Source organism: Leishmania braziliensis, chromosome 16 (genome assembly GCF_000002845.2).
Source record: "Leishmania braziliensis MHOM/BR/75/M2904 complete genome, chromosome 16".
Lineage (NCBI taxonomy): Eukaryota > Euglenozoa > Kinetoplastea > Trypanosomatida > Trypanosomatidae > Leishmania > Leishmania braziliensis.
The window spans coordinates 375330-390154 of NC_009308.2; the positions used below are offsets into that span (position 1 = coordinate 375330).

At 59.0% G+C, this 14825-nt stretch overlaps 2 protein-coding genes across 2 annotated transcripts; both read left to right on the top strand.

Moving 5' to 3' along the window:
* Positions 1–1310: 1310 nt before the first annotated feature.
* Positions 1311–2963, top strand: LBRM_16_1030 (conserved hypothetical protein; the record flags this gene model as incomplete). The annotated part of the gene is made up of 1 exon (XM_001563655.1): positions 1311–2963. The coding sequence occupies one exon, from the start codon at positions 1311–1313 to the stop codon at positions 2961–2963; it is 1653 nt and encodes a 550-aa protein (XP_001563705.1).
* A 1868-nt stretch (positions 2964–4831) lies between these two features.
* LBRM_16_1040 (conserved hypothetical protein) lies at positions 4832–7594 on the top strand (the record flags this gene model as incomplete). The annotated part of the gene is made up of 1 exon (XM_001563656.1): positions 4832–7594. One exon carries the CDS (start codon positions 4832–4834, stop codon positions 7592–7594), a length of 2763 nt encoding a protein of 920 aa, XP_001563706.1.
* Positions 7595–14825: the final 7231 nt, after the last annotated feature.

The window sequence follows — 14825 nt, forward strand, 5'->3', positions numbered from 1 at the left end:
GTAATGTACAAGGGCAACACAGAACACACAGACACCTGGATGAAGGCAAAAAAAAAAACAAGCACATCAGTAAACAAACGGTGGAGGCGCTGCGAAGCACCTCACAGGGGCACACACGTGGGCCTCTTTATACAGCGAAAGGAAGGGGTGTAACCTGCCCATCGACGCGCGAGCGAGGCAACACCGGATGCAATGAAGAGAACTTCATGTGTGTCGGTGACTGTGCTCTCACCTAGAGGGTGATGCGGGCTGACTTTCACTGCGTGCGGTTACACAAGCGAGTTGATAACCGCTAGCAATTTAGTGGCGCATCCATCCATCCATCCATCCATCCCGGCTCTGTTTTGTTTCACTCCAGTGGTGCCCTCACCCTCCTCTCTGATGGGCTGCACCGCAAAACACTCCTCTTCACAGACTGCGCTCACTCGTGGGACGCAAACATAACGCGCCTTCGTTTTACGTGACTGCCCGTGTGAAGAAGTGGGCGTGCAGGTGAGCAAGAGGAAAGGTGGGCCGAGAAGGGGTGAAGAGAAGATGATGTTGTCTGAAGAAGCGTATTACGGCTGCTCCACTACACGGAGCTGCTTTGCCTCCTCCACCTTCATGTATCCCCCGCACACTTGGCACACCACCCTCTCATTTTCCTCATAACCCCTTTCTTTCGGGAGCAGCATTGTGGCACTCAAGGTAGGAAATCGCTGCTGGTCAGTGTATTGCCCCATAGCAAATCTTTAACAGCCTATCACTGATCTCCATCACAAGCCAGGGCGATGATCCTTTGGGAATCGCTTCCACTATGCCGTAGCCATCTCACCTCCAGCCGATTGCTCTCGATGGGACGGAAAACACCTCTGTGGGTTGGCTAGGCTTTGCACTTACCCCCCTCCCCCCGGACACACACGCCCACACACAAGCAGCTCCTTCGTCGAAACGACGCGAAAGACGCCCGCTTTCCCACTGCTGTTCTCGCTGTAGACCCTTCGCCACCACTTCCGTCAAGGTAGTCCCCGTTACATTCTGCATTTCTGCCGCGCTCGGGGGATTCGCAGCACACCCACCGGCGCCGAAAACATCTGCTTTGCTGTTGATAGCCATTGCATAGACTTTTCAGTGCGCGCACGTCAGCCTCCTGGACTCACAGGATCGGCGAACAGCGCGGCCGCGTGGTGGTGGTGTCGCCCGGGCACCACCCGACGTGGGTGGACGGCGCGAAGAACTTCCTTGCCGGGCTGTGCGGCGACGCGCGCGTGCAGGCGCTGCGGTCGAGCGGGACGCACCTACGCGTGACGACGGTGCACCAGGACGCTGTGATGCCGTACGGGATGCGGCTGACGGTGGACTCGCACGTGATCGAGCAGCACCTGTGGCGCGTGCGCAACATGACGGCCGTGCACGTGTACATGAACGACGACTACTTTGTGAACCGCGACGTCGCGATCACGGACCTCTTCAACGAGTACGGCGGCACGATCGTGCGGACGGAGAAAGGCATCCTACGGAAGGGAGTTCTGGGTCCGCAGAAAGGTGGCACCTGGGGAGACGGAGTGCGCCACACTCACTTGTTTAACATAATGGAGCTGGACGTTCTGCACGAGGACTACCTGCCGGCGGAGCTTGAGCGGAAGTGGTCTGCTGAACGACTGCAGCGCGGAGCTTCCGGCGTTGATGTCCCGGTGTCACCAATGGCGCTGAACGAAATCATTGATACTGCCTACGCGCATGCTCCTGCGCCTCTGCCGGCAACTCTACTGCCGCGCCGCCATCGCCGCTACGCCACCCACGCGCCGTTCGTTTACTGCACGAACATGCACCGGTTCCTGCAGACGCGGTATGGGGTCGAGCTTGGATACAACGCGCTTCGCCACCGCAGTCGCAAGGCTCGCGACTTGTTTGTCCCATTTCTGTACAACGCCTTCATCATGGCGCGGCCATGGCAGGCGTCGCCGAGGTTCCTGCCGTACCTGCTGGAGCTGCACCGGAGCCGACGGGAGGCGCGCACGGACGCGATGCCGCCGACGCAGATCGTGCTGGACAACTTCGACGGCTGCGGCCCGGCATCGCTGCGCGGTGGCTCTGTGGCCTCCGAGTGCATATTTGGCAAGTTTGTGGATAACGTCACTGCGAATGAGGCGGTGATGGAGCGCGTGCGGCAGACTAACCCGCTGTACTTCAACATCAACGCCGGGTTCAGCACGGCGGAGGCCGCGGCCCAGCTGCGCAGCTTCCTGCACGGCAAGTTTCCGACCCCTGTCTACCTGGAGGTGGGTGGAGCCCCGACCGCGGGCGAGGACGTCGCGTACGGCGCGGAGGAGGGAGCGCTGTCGAGGCTGTTTGGTGACCTGATGGCGCTGCCGGTGGTGTGTGTGGTGTCGTACGAGGAGGGCGTGTGCCCGCTTGTGCGGAGCCTTGCGCTTGCGTTCGCGGGGCACCACCGCGGCGGCGTGCGGGTGAGCGTGGAGCAGCACGGCGGCGCGACGCTGCGTGAGACGCGTGCGGCGCTTGGGCACGGCGTGGTGAGCGCGATGCCCGCGCCTGCGTGCACGTACGGCGAGCGTGTGCGCGTGGGGCCCGCGACGGGTGGTGAGGACATATCGGACATTGCGCGGCGTGCCCTGGACGCGATGGGCGGCGGCGTGGAGCTGCCGGCGACGTGCGGCGGCGGCGGCGCTGGGCTGCGTGTGCGCGGGTTCGTGGTGGACGCGCGGACGCGTGGGGTGCCTGTGCGGAGCGCTGCTGCGCTGCGCGATGCGCTCGCGGCGCCTGCGCAGACGCTGTCGCTGGAGGACTTCCGCGCCGTTGCTGTTGGGCCGTCGGAGCGCGACGTGGTGCTTGTGGTGTCGCGCGAGGACGCGGACGCGAAGGCGGTGCACTGGGTGAACGGCGCGTCTGAGAGTGACCTGCTCGTGACGTACCCGCTACCTGTGGAGGCGTACGAGGACATGGGCGCGGAGGTGCGATGGTAGCGGGAGTGGAGCGGCAGGCTCATGGGGTTCTGGTGAGGTGCGTTATGCTGTTCCTGCGGTGGTGGTGTGGAGTGGGGAGCCTATGCGCGCGGCGTGGTGTGTGTATGTCTGTAGTATGTGCGGGATGTTGAGCCGTAGTTGACTACGGTGCGTTCAGGTGGGAGCGTTGTGCTGCGCTCTCGTTAGCAGCGTGTGTTTTTCGCTTTTTGCGTCGTTGAAACGCGGCGAGTTTCTCTTTACGTGTCCTATTTTTCTTTCGTTTTTGTGTGCAGCCCGTGTGGTTGGGGTATTGGCTGCCGCGACTTTACCAGTGCCTCGCAGACAGTGCTAGTTTTGTGCATGCTGAAGCATGGGTGTGGTGCACCCGCAGCGGCAATGTGGGCGTGCGCTCATGCGAATTTATCTCATTTTTTTTTTTCGGCTCGCCGTGTTGCCCCTGCGCTGTTTCTTCTATCGTTTTCTTCAGGCTTTTATCCGTATTCCTTCCAGTGAAAATGTTTTCCCATATTTTTTTTCGCCGTCGTCGGGTGCGCTGTGGTCGCCGTTCGCCTCTGCGTGGTGTGCGTACTCCCTTCCCTTGACGTGCCTAGCTCGGCACAGCGCTAGTCGATGAAGAGGGCCGGCGGGAGTGGAAGGGGTCTGCAGGGTGCTGAGATGACCTTCTAGGGTGAGAGGCAGGGGTGTTGTTGGCCAGTTGGTTAGTCCGTCCCGTGGGGCTGTTCATGCGTAGTGCACATGGTACCGTTTTTTTTTTTTTCAGGGCTTCCTCTTCTCTTTTTGACCCTGCCTCTCTGTCTCCGTTTCCCCACGTGACGGCTTCTTATCTCTGTGTCGCACACGTGTTCTCAATGGGGCACCTGGTTCAGTACTTTGACTCTCCTTAAGCACCGCAGGCACACGCCTACACCCCCCTCGCTGATATTTACTTCTCCCGTTTTTTTTTTTTTTATTTTCTCCCTTTCCTCACCCTCATCCCTTTTCGGCGCCCACCTCTTCCTCATCCGACAAGGGGTTTTCTACGCCTGCAACTCACAGGGCGCATATTCGGCGTCTTTCCCTTTCCCATTCCCTTTGCCTTTCCTCGCTCTGCTTTGCAACCGCGACAAGGGCCGAGCCGCGACGACTTCTCGGCTGGGGGTTTCTTCGATGCCTCCAGCGCTGCCTTTCTCGGCCGTTGTGTGAGTGCGCCGAGATGGAAAAGGTGAGAGGGGGTGGCAGGGATCTGGTCGAGGAGGGCAGCAGAGTATTCATCGTTTATTTGTGTTTTGTGTGTTTTCTCCGTGCTCTCCCTCATCCTCATGTCTCTGGTGGCGAATATTGATTGCGAAGGCGTTCGTGCGTGGCCGCTTAGGGTGTAAAAGTCTAGCACACGTAGCGGGAATGCCAGCACGGTATGCCTCTAGGAAACGTGCGCGGGGCTTTACGCCAGCCAGAGCGTACTCGTCCCTCCGAACTTTGCGAGAATGACACCTTGTTTCCCCCTTTCCTCTCTTGGTCTTCTTTCTCTGCCGATCACACTAGAGAGCAACAGTCTCACGGGGCAGCCCGCGCCGACCTACCCGTCGACCTACATAGACACACATTAGTGCATCAACAAGCAAAGCGAAACGGCACCCAAACGCGCAGACACCACCGTCGAGCAGGGCGAGACACATACAGAGGTGGAGAGCGGACTTTTTTTCTCTCTCTCTCTCTCTCTGTCTACCGGCGTATACGTGTGTGTGGGGCGAAGGTAGCGCAGCAAGGAAGGGGACGCCGTTGAGGGGTTTGAAGGACGACGCGGTGGCTACTCACTGGGGACGCGGATAGTACTGAGGGAAAAGGACATAGGTGAGAGCGCCCCCCTCCCCCAAACGCGTCTGGCACTGATGCTCCTGTATCCACGCTCTCGGGGGGCCCACGGTACGTTAGAGCGTGAGCACGCGAAATCGAAAGTCAGTACGCCTCAGCATGTAGCTCATGTGCTGTTTCACAAGCGCATGGGCGCAAGGAAGCGCGCGCGCACCACCGCCTGCGCCCTTGTAGCGGTCCTTTTTTTAACATTCCTCTTCGTCTATCGGAGGGGGACTGGCGAACTTGCGGAGGGCCCGGCAGAGCGTGGCGATGGGATCAACAACCAACAACATGGCGACTATACGAAGGTGATTCACCCGTCTACCACATCAACGAGTAGCTCTGCTGTCACCATCCCTGTGACGCCGTCCCCTTCTCCACCTCCCACCGAGACACCTGGTGGCACTGATGTGCCGGTAGGGACCACGGGGACTCTACCTACTCCGCCCACTCCATCTCCCACGACAGTCTACAAGAACATTCTGGACTCACAGGATCGGCGAACTGCGCGGCCAGTGCACGCTCCCGATGACGTCACGAGGCAGTACGACGAAGGCGAGTACTTGCCAGAGGAGGCGCAACGGCTGCCTGGGCTGCAGATCCAGCGGCGCACCTTCACCCCGGCGGAGCTGCTTGCACGCTTCGGCGACACGGACATCGTGTACAGCTTCGTTAACGGCAGCGAGGTCAACCACCACTACCGAAAAGTCATGTCGACGTTGTGCTCGCCAACACTGCGGCAGCTGGAAAACGAGACCTACTTGGGTGATGGTCGCCTTCCTCCTGCAATGCAGAGCATGATTGTGAACAACACTCCAACGTGCCTGCCGCACTACCTAAAGGCGGCGTACGATAAGATTCACTCGACACGCGACCTGGTCGCTATGGCGGCGAGTAACACACGGCCGGGCATTAGCGACCGCGAGACGGACGAGCTGCGGCACAGCCTGCGCAGCCTGGAGCAGCACGTGCGGTGGCACCGCGGCCGCGTGGTGGTGGTGTCGCCCGGGCACCACCCGACGTGGGTGGACGGCGCGAAGAACTTCCTTGCCGGGCTGTGCGGCGACGCGCGCGTGCAGGCGCTGCGGTCGAGCGGGACGCACCTGCGCGTGACGACGGTGCACCAGGACGCTGTGATGCCGTACGGGATGCGGCTGACGGTGGACTCGCACGTGATCGAGCAGCACCTGTGGCGCGTGCGCAACATGACGGCCGTGCACGTGTACATGAACGACGACTACTTTGTGAACCGCGACGTCGCGATCACGGACCTCTTCAACGAGTACGGCGGCACGATCGTGCGGACGGAGAAAGGCATCCTACGGAAGGGAGTTCTGGGTCCGCAGAAAGGTGGCACCTGGGGAGACGGAGTGCGCCACACTCACTTGTTTAACATAATGGAGCTGGACGTTCTGCACGAGGACTACCTGCCGGCGGAGCTTGAGCGGAAGTGGTCTGCTGAACGACTGCAGCGCGGAGCTTCCGGCGTTGATGTCCCGGTGTCACCAATGGCGCTGAACGAAATCATTGATACTGCCTACGCGCATGCTCCTGCGCCTCTGCCGGCAACTCTACTGCCGCGCCGCCATCGCCGCTACGCCACCCACGCGCCGTTCGTGTACTGCACGAACATGCACCGGTTCCTGCAGACGCGGTATGGGGTCGAGCTTGGATACAACGCGCTCCACCACCGAGCTCGAAACGCTCAGGATTTGTTTGTCCCATTTCTGTACAACGCCTTCATCATGGCGCGGCCATGGCAGGCGTCGCCGAGGTTCCTGCCGTACCTGCTGGAGCTGCACCGGAGCCGACGGGAGGCGCGCACGGACGCGATGCCGCCGACGCAGATCGTGCTGGACAACTTCGACGGCTGCGGCCCGGCATCGCTGCGCGGTGGCTCTGTGGCCTCCGAGTGCATATTTGGCAAGTTTGTGGATAACGTCACTGCGAATGAGGCAGTGATGGAGCGCGTGCGGCAGACTAACCCGCTGTACTTCAACATCAACGCCGGGTTCAGCACGGCGGAGGCCGCGGCCCAGCTGCGCAGCTTCCTGCACGGCAAGTTTCCGACCCCTGTCTACCTGGAGGTGGGTGGAGCCCCGACCGCGGGCGAGGACGTCGCGTACGGCGCGGAGGAGGGAGCGCTGTCGAGGCTGTTTGGCGACCTGATGGCGCTGCCGGTGGTGTGTGTGGTGTCGTACGAGGAGGGCGTGTGCCCGCTTGTGCGGAGCCTTGCGCTTGCGTTCGCGGGGCACCACCGCGGCGGCGTGCGGGTGAGCGTGGAGCAGCACGGCGGCGCGACGCTGCGTGAGACGCGTGCGGCGCTTGGGCACGGCGTGGTGAGCGCGATGCCCGCGCCTGCGTGCACGTACGGCGAGCGTGTGCGCGTGGGGCCCGCGACGGGTGGTGAGGACATATCGGACATTGCGCGGCGTGCCCTGGACGCGATGAGCGGCGGCGTGGAGCTGCCGGCGACGTGCGGCGGCGGCGGCGCTGGGCTGCGTGTGCGCGGGTTCGTGGTGGACGCGCGGACGCGTGGGGTGCCTGTGCGGAGCGCTGCTGCGCTGCGCGATGCGCTCGCGGCGCCTGCGCAGACGCTGTCGCTGGAGGACTTCCGCGCCGTTGCTGTTGGGCCGTCGGAGCGCGACGTGGTGCTTGTGGTGTCGCGCGAGGACGCGGACGCGAAGGCGGTGCACTGGGTGAACGGCGCGTCTGAGAGTGACCTGCTCGTGACGTACCCGCTACCTGTGGAGGCGTACGAGGACATGGGCGCGGGGGTGCGGTGGTCAGCCCCGTAGGTGTCTCCGACGTATTGTTGCTGGTAAGCGAAGCACGGGGAGGAGGGCGGTGACGGAAGGAGGGGAGGGGAAAGGCAAGAGGGCGGCGCAGTGTTGTAGTACGTCGCTCCACCACTCTATCTGCGCGCCGCCACCGCCACCCGCTTCTCTTTCGACGCTCTCCGTGCGTGAGGCCATCAACGCAGTGCACTGTAGGGGAGTTGTGTCTTTTATGTAATACCTCAGGCGCAGCTGGCTGTTTGCGTGTGTGATTGCGATATTACGGCATTACTGTCCGTTCTGCAGGGACTCCAAAGTAGTTGGTAAGAGAGGGCCGGTCAGCTGCCGTTTAGTTTCTGTTTGTGGTGTGGAGAAGTTGGACTCGCTTGCGGTCCTCTGCGCCCCTCTCTCCCTTTCTCGCCTTCTCTCTTCTTTTTTTTCTTGCGTTGTTGTTGTCGAGGACGCCAACGAAGGAGCGCGGTGTTCTGCCGCTATGGATCGGCTGAATCCTTTAATTTGTGTTTGCGGTGGTGTCCGTTATCCGCCACCCGCCGGGAGCGACTCTGCGGATCTCCACCCCCCAAAAGAGTCTAAATGGACCCGCCGTAGGCCTCGCCTTTTTGTGTTTCGTTGCTTGAGGCCGAGACCCAGTCGGAGCTTCGAGGATGTATACGGTGTACTCGTCATAGCCGCATTTGTGGCGACGGTCAGCTCCCTTCCTATAGGAGCGTCGAGTTCTATACGGCATTTATTTTCATATCATCATTCTCTGTAAGCTGAGTTTTCCTTTTCAGCGTGTTTTGTTTTTTCCTGTTCCTCTCAACTCCATTGCAGTCAACGCGTCGCGAGGCGGCTTCTTTGTTTCTCACTCTGTGAGGCAGCAAGCGTCCCGGCAAGCCGCCTCACTCGGTGGTTTTAGCGGATGGGGCGGTTTACACGGACTTCTTAACAAGGATCCCCTTGCCAAACGAAGTGTGTAGACACGCTCACGACAGTGCATGGGTGTGTCACGGCCCGTCTTGCAAGCAGCATGATGTCTGCGTGTGCTTCCTCCCGAAAAACAAACAACACACACACACACACAAAACACGCAAATATTGCGGTTCAGCTCGATCAAAACTGTGGCGGAGCTACTCCCGTCACTTCTAGTGGGACGAGGTCTGCTCCTTGCCAGGAGTCTGCTTAAAGGATAGATGAAGCCCGCGAGTTTAGCGAAGGCTGGGCGAAATTGACTCCCGAAACGTGGAGGAATGCCGAAATGTGTACCCGACGAGCAGGGGGCGCTAGTGATCCCCATCACGTTCTTTTCATTCTCTCATTTTTCCTCTGCTCGGTCGCGCGAGATTAGGGATTTTTCAAGACAGGGATCAGAGTGTTTTGCGACCCTCCTGTGAACGACAGTGAAGTGCCATGTACCGTACGTGCAAGAGGATCTTGAGACAGCGCTCAGCCACGGACCTCGGTGACTGGCATGAGACTGGGGTGAACCACGGAGAGGTGTGCCGCTGGTTGACTGGCTTCACGTATACTGTAGGGGATGTCTTATCGACTTGGATCTGATGATCCATTCCTTGCTGTGCTATGGCATGGCCGCCTTCTGCCGCGGCCGTCACCTCCGTGTCACTGCGGCGCTTCCGTGTCGGATGTTGTGACTTCGCGCCTTACTTTTCTTCTCCGCACGTGAACACGGCGGCTCCCACTGACGGGTCTGCGAAGACACCGAGCGCATCTCTGCATTTTCCCTCCTACTGTTCTGCTGTACAGCTCTTTCATCTTTTCTCCCTCCCCTCTCTCTCCCCGGCGGCCCAGTGATATGTATCTGCTTCCTCTTTCCCTTCACACCTCCGTGAGCTAACTTACAAACACCAGTTGCTCCATTGGTTCCGTCCTCAGCTTCTTAGCGACGCATACATTCCGGCACCTCTTCCTCCTACTCATCAACACACTCACACCACTTCGAGAACGAAGCAAAAGGTGGGGTTTGCCGCCCTCATCACCACCTCTGCTTTCACACCCTCTGTGCTACCCCGCACGGCAAGCAAGCCACACCTGCGGACTCAAGGTGGCAGGTCAGCGGAACCGTCATCTTGGCCACTGTTAAGCCTGCTGGATCGGCACGCGCTGCGGTGGCCCCTACCTCCCTAACAACGGAGCAACTCCTGCCCAGAGACTCTCTGTCATACATGCCGCACGCGCTTGCGTCCATCGGGTCAAGTCAACACGACACGTCCTTTGCCTAGACGCTGGAAGCACACCGCCACACACCGCCCCACCCTGGCGAGCGCGACTTTTGTCGCTGCAGCCCAGTGACGCCGCTTCTACTGGCACAACTATTCACTGCCGGGGACACGCGTTTGAAGCATCCGACTTCTCATTGGCGCACAGTAGAACACGCTGAAGATGCTGGTGGCAAGTTGGAGCGGCGCTGGCGGGGCTCCGATGGAGCGTGGTGAGCTTCTGCACGTGGAGCGGTGAATCATGGGAGAAACCAGGGGTGTCTGTATTATTCCCCTCTAGCTCCTAGCTCTCCGGACGCTACCCGAGATGCCTAGTGATATGAGCTGTACCGATGTGGTGCTGCAATCGCCTGATGCGGAAAACATGGGTGCGGAACTGAGTGGCGCATTGCTGACGAGTTGGAGCGGTCTGGCGTCTCACGCTCATCTGGATTAGTTTTAGGAAACTTCAGTGGGGTATGTGCTGCCACCTGCTTGAGATACCCCCGTAAACTTGAAGGAATTTAATGTGGTGACGGCGTAGATCTTTGGGACTCTGCCATTGGTATGGAGCTCAGTGCGGAAGTTGGCCAATCATGATCCAGATTGCACGGCGGTTGACGGCACTCCCATCTTCTTGGAGCACTATGGAATCGATCCACACTCCCTTGCTCAATGGTATGAAGTTATCCGGCAGTCTTCCGCCAGCCTGGAGCACTCTGCCCAGCCTCGACATTCTCCTGCTCGACAAGACACAGATTAGTGGCACGCTGCCCCACCGAGTGAGGGTCGATGGCCACCTTACGCATGCTTTTCCTTAACAGCATACGCGTATCCAGCTTGCTAGTTGCCGAGTCGAGGGATCCATGGAGGCCTTGTGTACATTTTGTTGTTTACGGCGCACAAAAAGAATGGTTTGCATGCCTCCGCCAGAATGGGGCACATTGCGAGGTTCGAGTGAGCTGATTTTCAACTACTTGAGTGTGCTCGGAGCACTGTCAGCCGAGTGTAGCTCAGTACGATTCCTATCACTGCTTTCCTTCGCCGACAGGCAGGTTTCCCGGCATCTGCCGCTAAAGCTTGACGCCTATTGCGCTCTGCATGGACGCCGTGGACTGCAGTCTGTCAGCAATGCTTCCCACATCGTGGATCAACCTGGCCGCTCTGCGCAGCGTTGTGTTGAGCAAGAACCACTTCAACGAATGTGCGCCTGTCATGTGGAAGGCAGGGAGTGGCTTGAGTGTGGCGATGGAGGCATTGCAACTGGCGAGTAGCTGCGCCGCTGTGCACTCACGCGAGATAGCGACCAGCAGAACGAGTGAGCCTTCGGTGACGACGGTTGCTGTGCCCCCTACCTGCAATGGTTACCAAGCTCCGTCAATGGAGACGCCGGCTTTCGCGGTGGCGTCTCTTGATCGTATTGGGCATATGCGCGGCGTAGAAAGATGCCCTTGTAGGACAGTGAAGTTCTTTGCTCCTCCCCTCCCATCCTTGGGTCCCCATCTCTCTCATACCACGTGTTGCTCTACTGAGGATGAGGGGTCATTGGCTTTGTTTCTCTCTTTTTGCCTCCCCTTAACCATCCCTTCATCGAGCCATGTCTGTTTTCTTTGAGCACCGATACATACATTTATGCACACACATATGTATATGCACACCCACGCCTCTTGCCGCTTCGTTTTTTTTTTTTTTAAATATATTTGTGCTCATTTTTACCCCCTCTTGCAGATTTCCCCCTTTATATTCTAAAAATATTGTTGTTTATCAGCTTTTTTTCCCTTGATTCTTTGCTCACTGACGAGTTCTCTGGTATACATTTGTCCTCCCTCCCCCATTGACTGTTGCGTGTGCATGTGCGTGTGCGAGGTGGTGTAGAGGTGCACCGCGCAGCCCTCTCTCTCTGTACCACTGAGTGCGTGCGCATTGCGTGTGGGCGCCACACGGGCAACTGCGCCGCTTGTTTTGGCGCAGTTTTACCTTTGTGTGTGTGGCTGCTTCCCTGGTTAGGGCTAAAGAGGCTGGCTGAATCTTCTCTGGCGCGCGCACGCAGCACTGCCTCTCCCTGTCCTTTGCGCTTTGTTTCTCTCCGTGAGCCCTCCCTGCCCCCTTTCCCCTTCCCCATTCCCTTGCGCCTTTCTCTTTCGTTGCCTTCACATACAGCGTGACTGCACTGGATGATATCGACAACGAATCCCCCTCGAGGCCAACCTCTGGCGTGTCTCCCAATTAGTACCACAGCAGTGGCGCAGACCGTGTGATGCTTGTGTTTGTGTGTGTGTAACTGATAGAGGATAAGTCACATACTCCACACACTCATGCTTCAGGGTCAAGCCCCTCTCCCTCATATTTGTAGCACTGCTGTCGCCACACACGTTCTCTTTATCGCTGTACTCTATTCCCCTCTCTTACCAACCGACCCTTTTCCTCCGGGTGTCTCTTCATTCTCTGCTATCCTCCCCCAAAACCCCACTGAAGGAATGAGAGCGGGTGGTTGTGTGTAAGTGATGGAAAGAGGAGGTGAAGGGAGGCGGAAGGCGAGGAAGAGCTGTTGCGCGTGGCGGAGATGGATGCGCATACGCTCTGAAGACTAGGCAACGACCATGACTCGTGTCGCTGCTAAGCTCAAAGCTAAACACGCCTGCACCCATCTGCCGGCCTACGTAAATATATAGTGTGGCGAAGGCACGCCCCTTGGGCAGTGGATGCGGGCGACTAACTCTCGCTCGCTCTCTTCCTTCAACCCCTTACGCTGCTTGTCGCATCCCTTTCCTGCTCGCTCGCTATCTTTTCACGCCTTTATCGGGGCACAGCAGTGCGGCGAGGCGGAGGGCGATCGAGTTCTCTTTACCTTTGTCCAGTGGAGGCGCGGCCTTCACTCTACTTGCCAGTGGCACTTCTGGGTTTCCCTCTCTCTGAGAAGGGGCCTCTGCTGCCCGTATCCTCAGAGTACGTCCCTCCCATCCCGATCCCCTTTGTGTCACCACCCGGTGCGAGAGGAAGCTGGAGGGACGGGCGGCTTCACCCTCTTGTCGGTGCATAGTCACAGGATGTCCTCGTATCCATGCTGTTAGGTAAGACGCGGCCTACACCTGCCGGAGTGGCCTCGGCGTAGCGCTCTCCCTCTTCTTCGATCTCTCTTTCTCTCCCCTCTCTCGCGCTGGCGAGGGGGTGGTGGGGGGGTCCGTACTCGCACACGTACGTTTGCCTCACTGTCCGCAGCCCCTCTTCTTCTACTCCACTTCCGCTTTTCTCTCCTCTTCTCTTACCCCTTCTCACGGTGTATCGCTGCTAGCCTCTCACCAAGCAGTAGGAAGGAGACGACACCGTCACGCAACACGTAACAAACTTACCAAGCGAGTTCAGTGATACAGACTCGATTTTGTTCTCTATTCCATTGGGTAGAAGTACCTGTCAGGACCTCCCTGTGTCTTCTCTCTCCTCGCATTTCTTTCCTTCTCTTCCCCCCACCCCCTACCCCCCACCCCCCGTGCGCGTGCGGGCATCGGCGCCCCCCCTCTTTTTCGTCTCTGCTACTTTTTAATAAGACTGTTTCGACGTGTTTTCTCCCTCTCATATTTCGCTTTGGCTTTGTGGCTTCTGTTTTCCCTCGTGTGCCAGCGCTTTCTCTCCGATCGCGCTTCTCTCTCTCTCCTTTTCTCTCCCTCCCTCTCTCCTCTCCTCTCTCCTTCCTTTCACCGCTACCCTCCACCCCCCATCGTCCCCTTTCGCTTTCACACCCAGATTGAGTTCATCAAGTATGGTTCTGCCCGTGTATGAGGGTATTGTGTCCCTGTCTGTGCACCCCACCCCATTCACCCAGGAAGGAACTGGAGTGAATTCCGCATCTGAATTGCTGCCCTCTTGTTGCATCTTATTTCAATGCGTCAGCTCATCGACAGGCGCTCTTTCCCTCACGAGGTGGTGCCAGTGCTGGACACTGGCACTGATACGCACTCGCGCCGCAGAAAGCGACGTGCAGCTGCAAGGGCAATACCCTTCGTCTTTGCCGGCATCGTGGCGCTTCTCGTCTTTGGCTACATCTTCGAGGCTACATTTCCGTCTGGGGACGTGCGCAGTGGCGGCGCCATCCGCGCATCGACGCAGAAGGCAGAAGATGAGATAATTGGGCAACAACTGCAAGGCGCGACGTCGCGACACGAGGAACAGTGGACAAGCAGCCCTCCAGCGCCACCTGCGACGAAAAGGACCACCTCATCGACAGCCCCAGCATCGACAACAGGCACTGAAATGACCAAGGCCTCTGCGCTCTCAGGCGTGCCGCCTTCGACACTGCACCCGGTGAGTTCGACGCTGGAGGCACCGGGTCCTCTGCATAAGCCAAACTCACAGCCTACATTCGAGTTGCTCTCTTCTTCACAATTACCCGCTCCTCATTCAGCGACGACAGTGCATTGTACTAAAGCTAACAATGCAACCCACGCAGTGACGAAGGATCCGTATCCGACACTATCACCACCTTCGGGCCACGTTCGGTCCTCCCCGACCCCACAAACGTCGAAACGCCCCCAACTGCAGGAAACACGAGGGGAGTACCTGCCAGAGGAGGCGCAGCGGCTGCCTAGGCTGCAGATCCAGCGGCGCACCTTCACCCCGGCGGAGCTGCTTGCACGCTTCGGCGACACGGACATCGTGTACAGCTTCGTTAACGGCAGCGAGGTCAACCATGAGTATCGAAAGGCGATGGTGAAGTACTGCATAGACACGGTTCTGCTTGCGGAGAACGCTTCATATGTAATGGGGTCTACGCTCCTGGTTCCCACCCCTGACCCTGCCGAGCTACCGTCGAGGGCTACTGCCAGTACACAGGGGACCCGCTCCCACCCTCTGTTGGGGTCCGACCATTGCACCCGAGCGTTTTTCAAAGGTGGGCTCGATCGTATCCATACAGTGCGTGACTTCCTCCGCGCTGCCGAAGCTGCTGCCCGCAGCGGTGTCGACAACCGTGATCGCGAGACGGAAGAGCTGCGGCACAGCCTGCGCAGCCTGGAGCAGCACTTGAAGGGGCACCGCGGCCG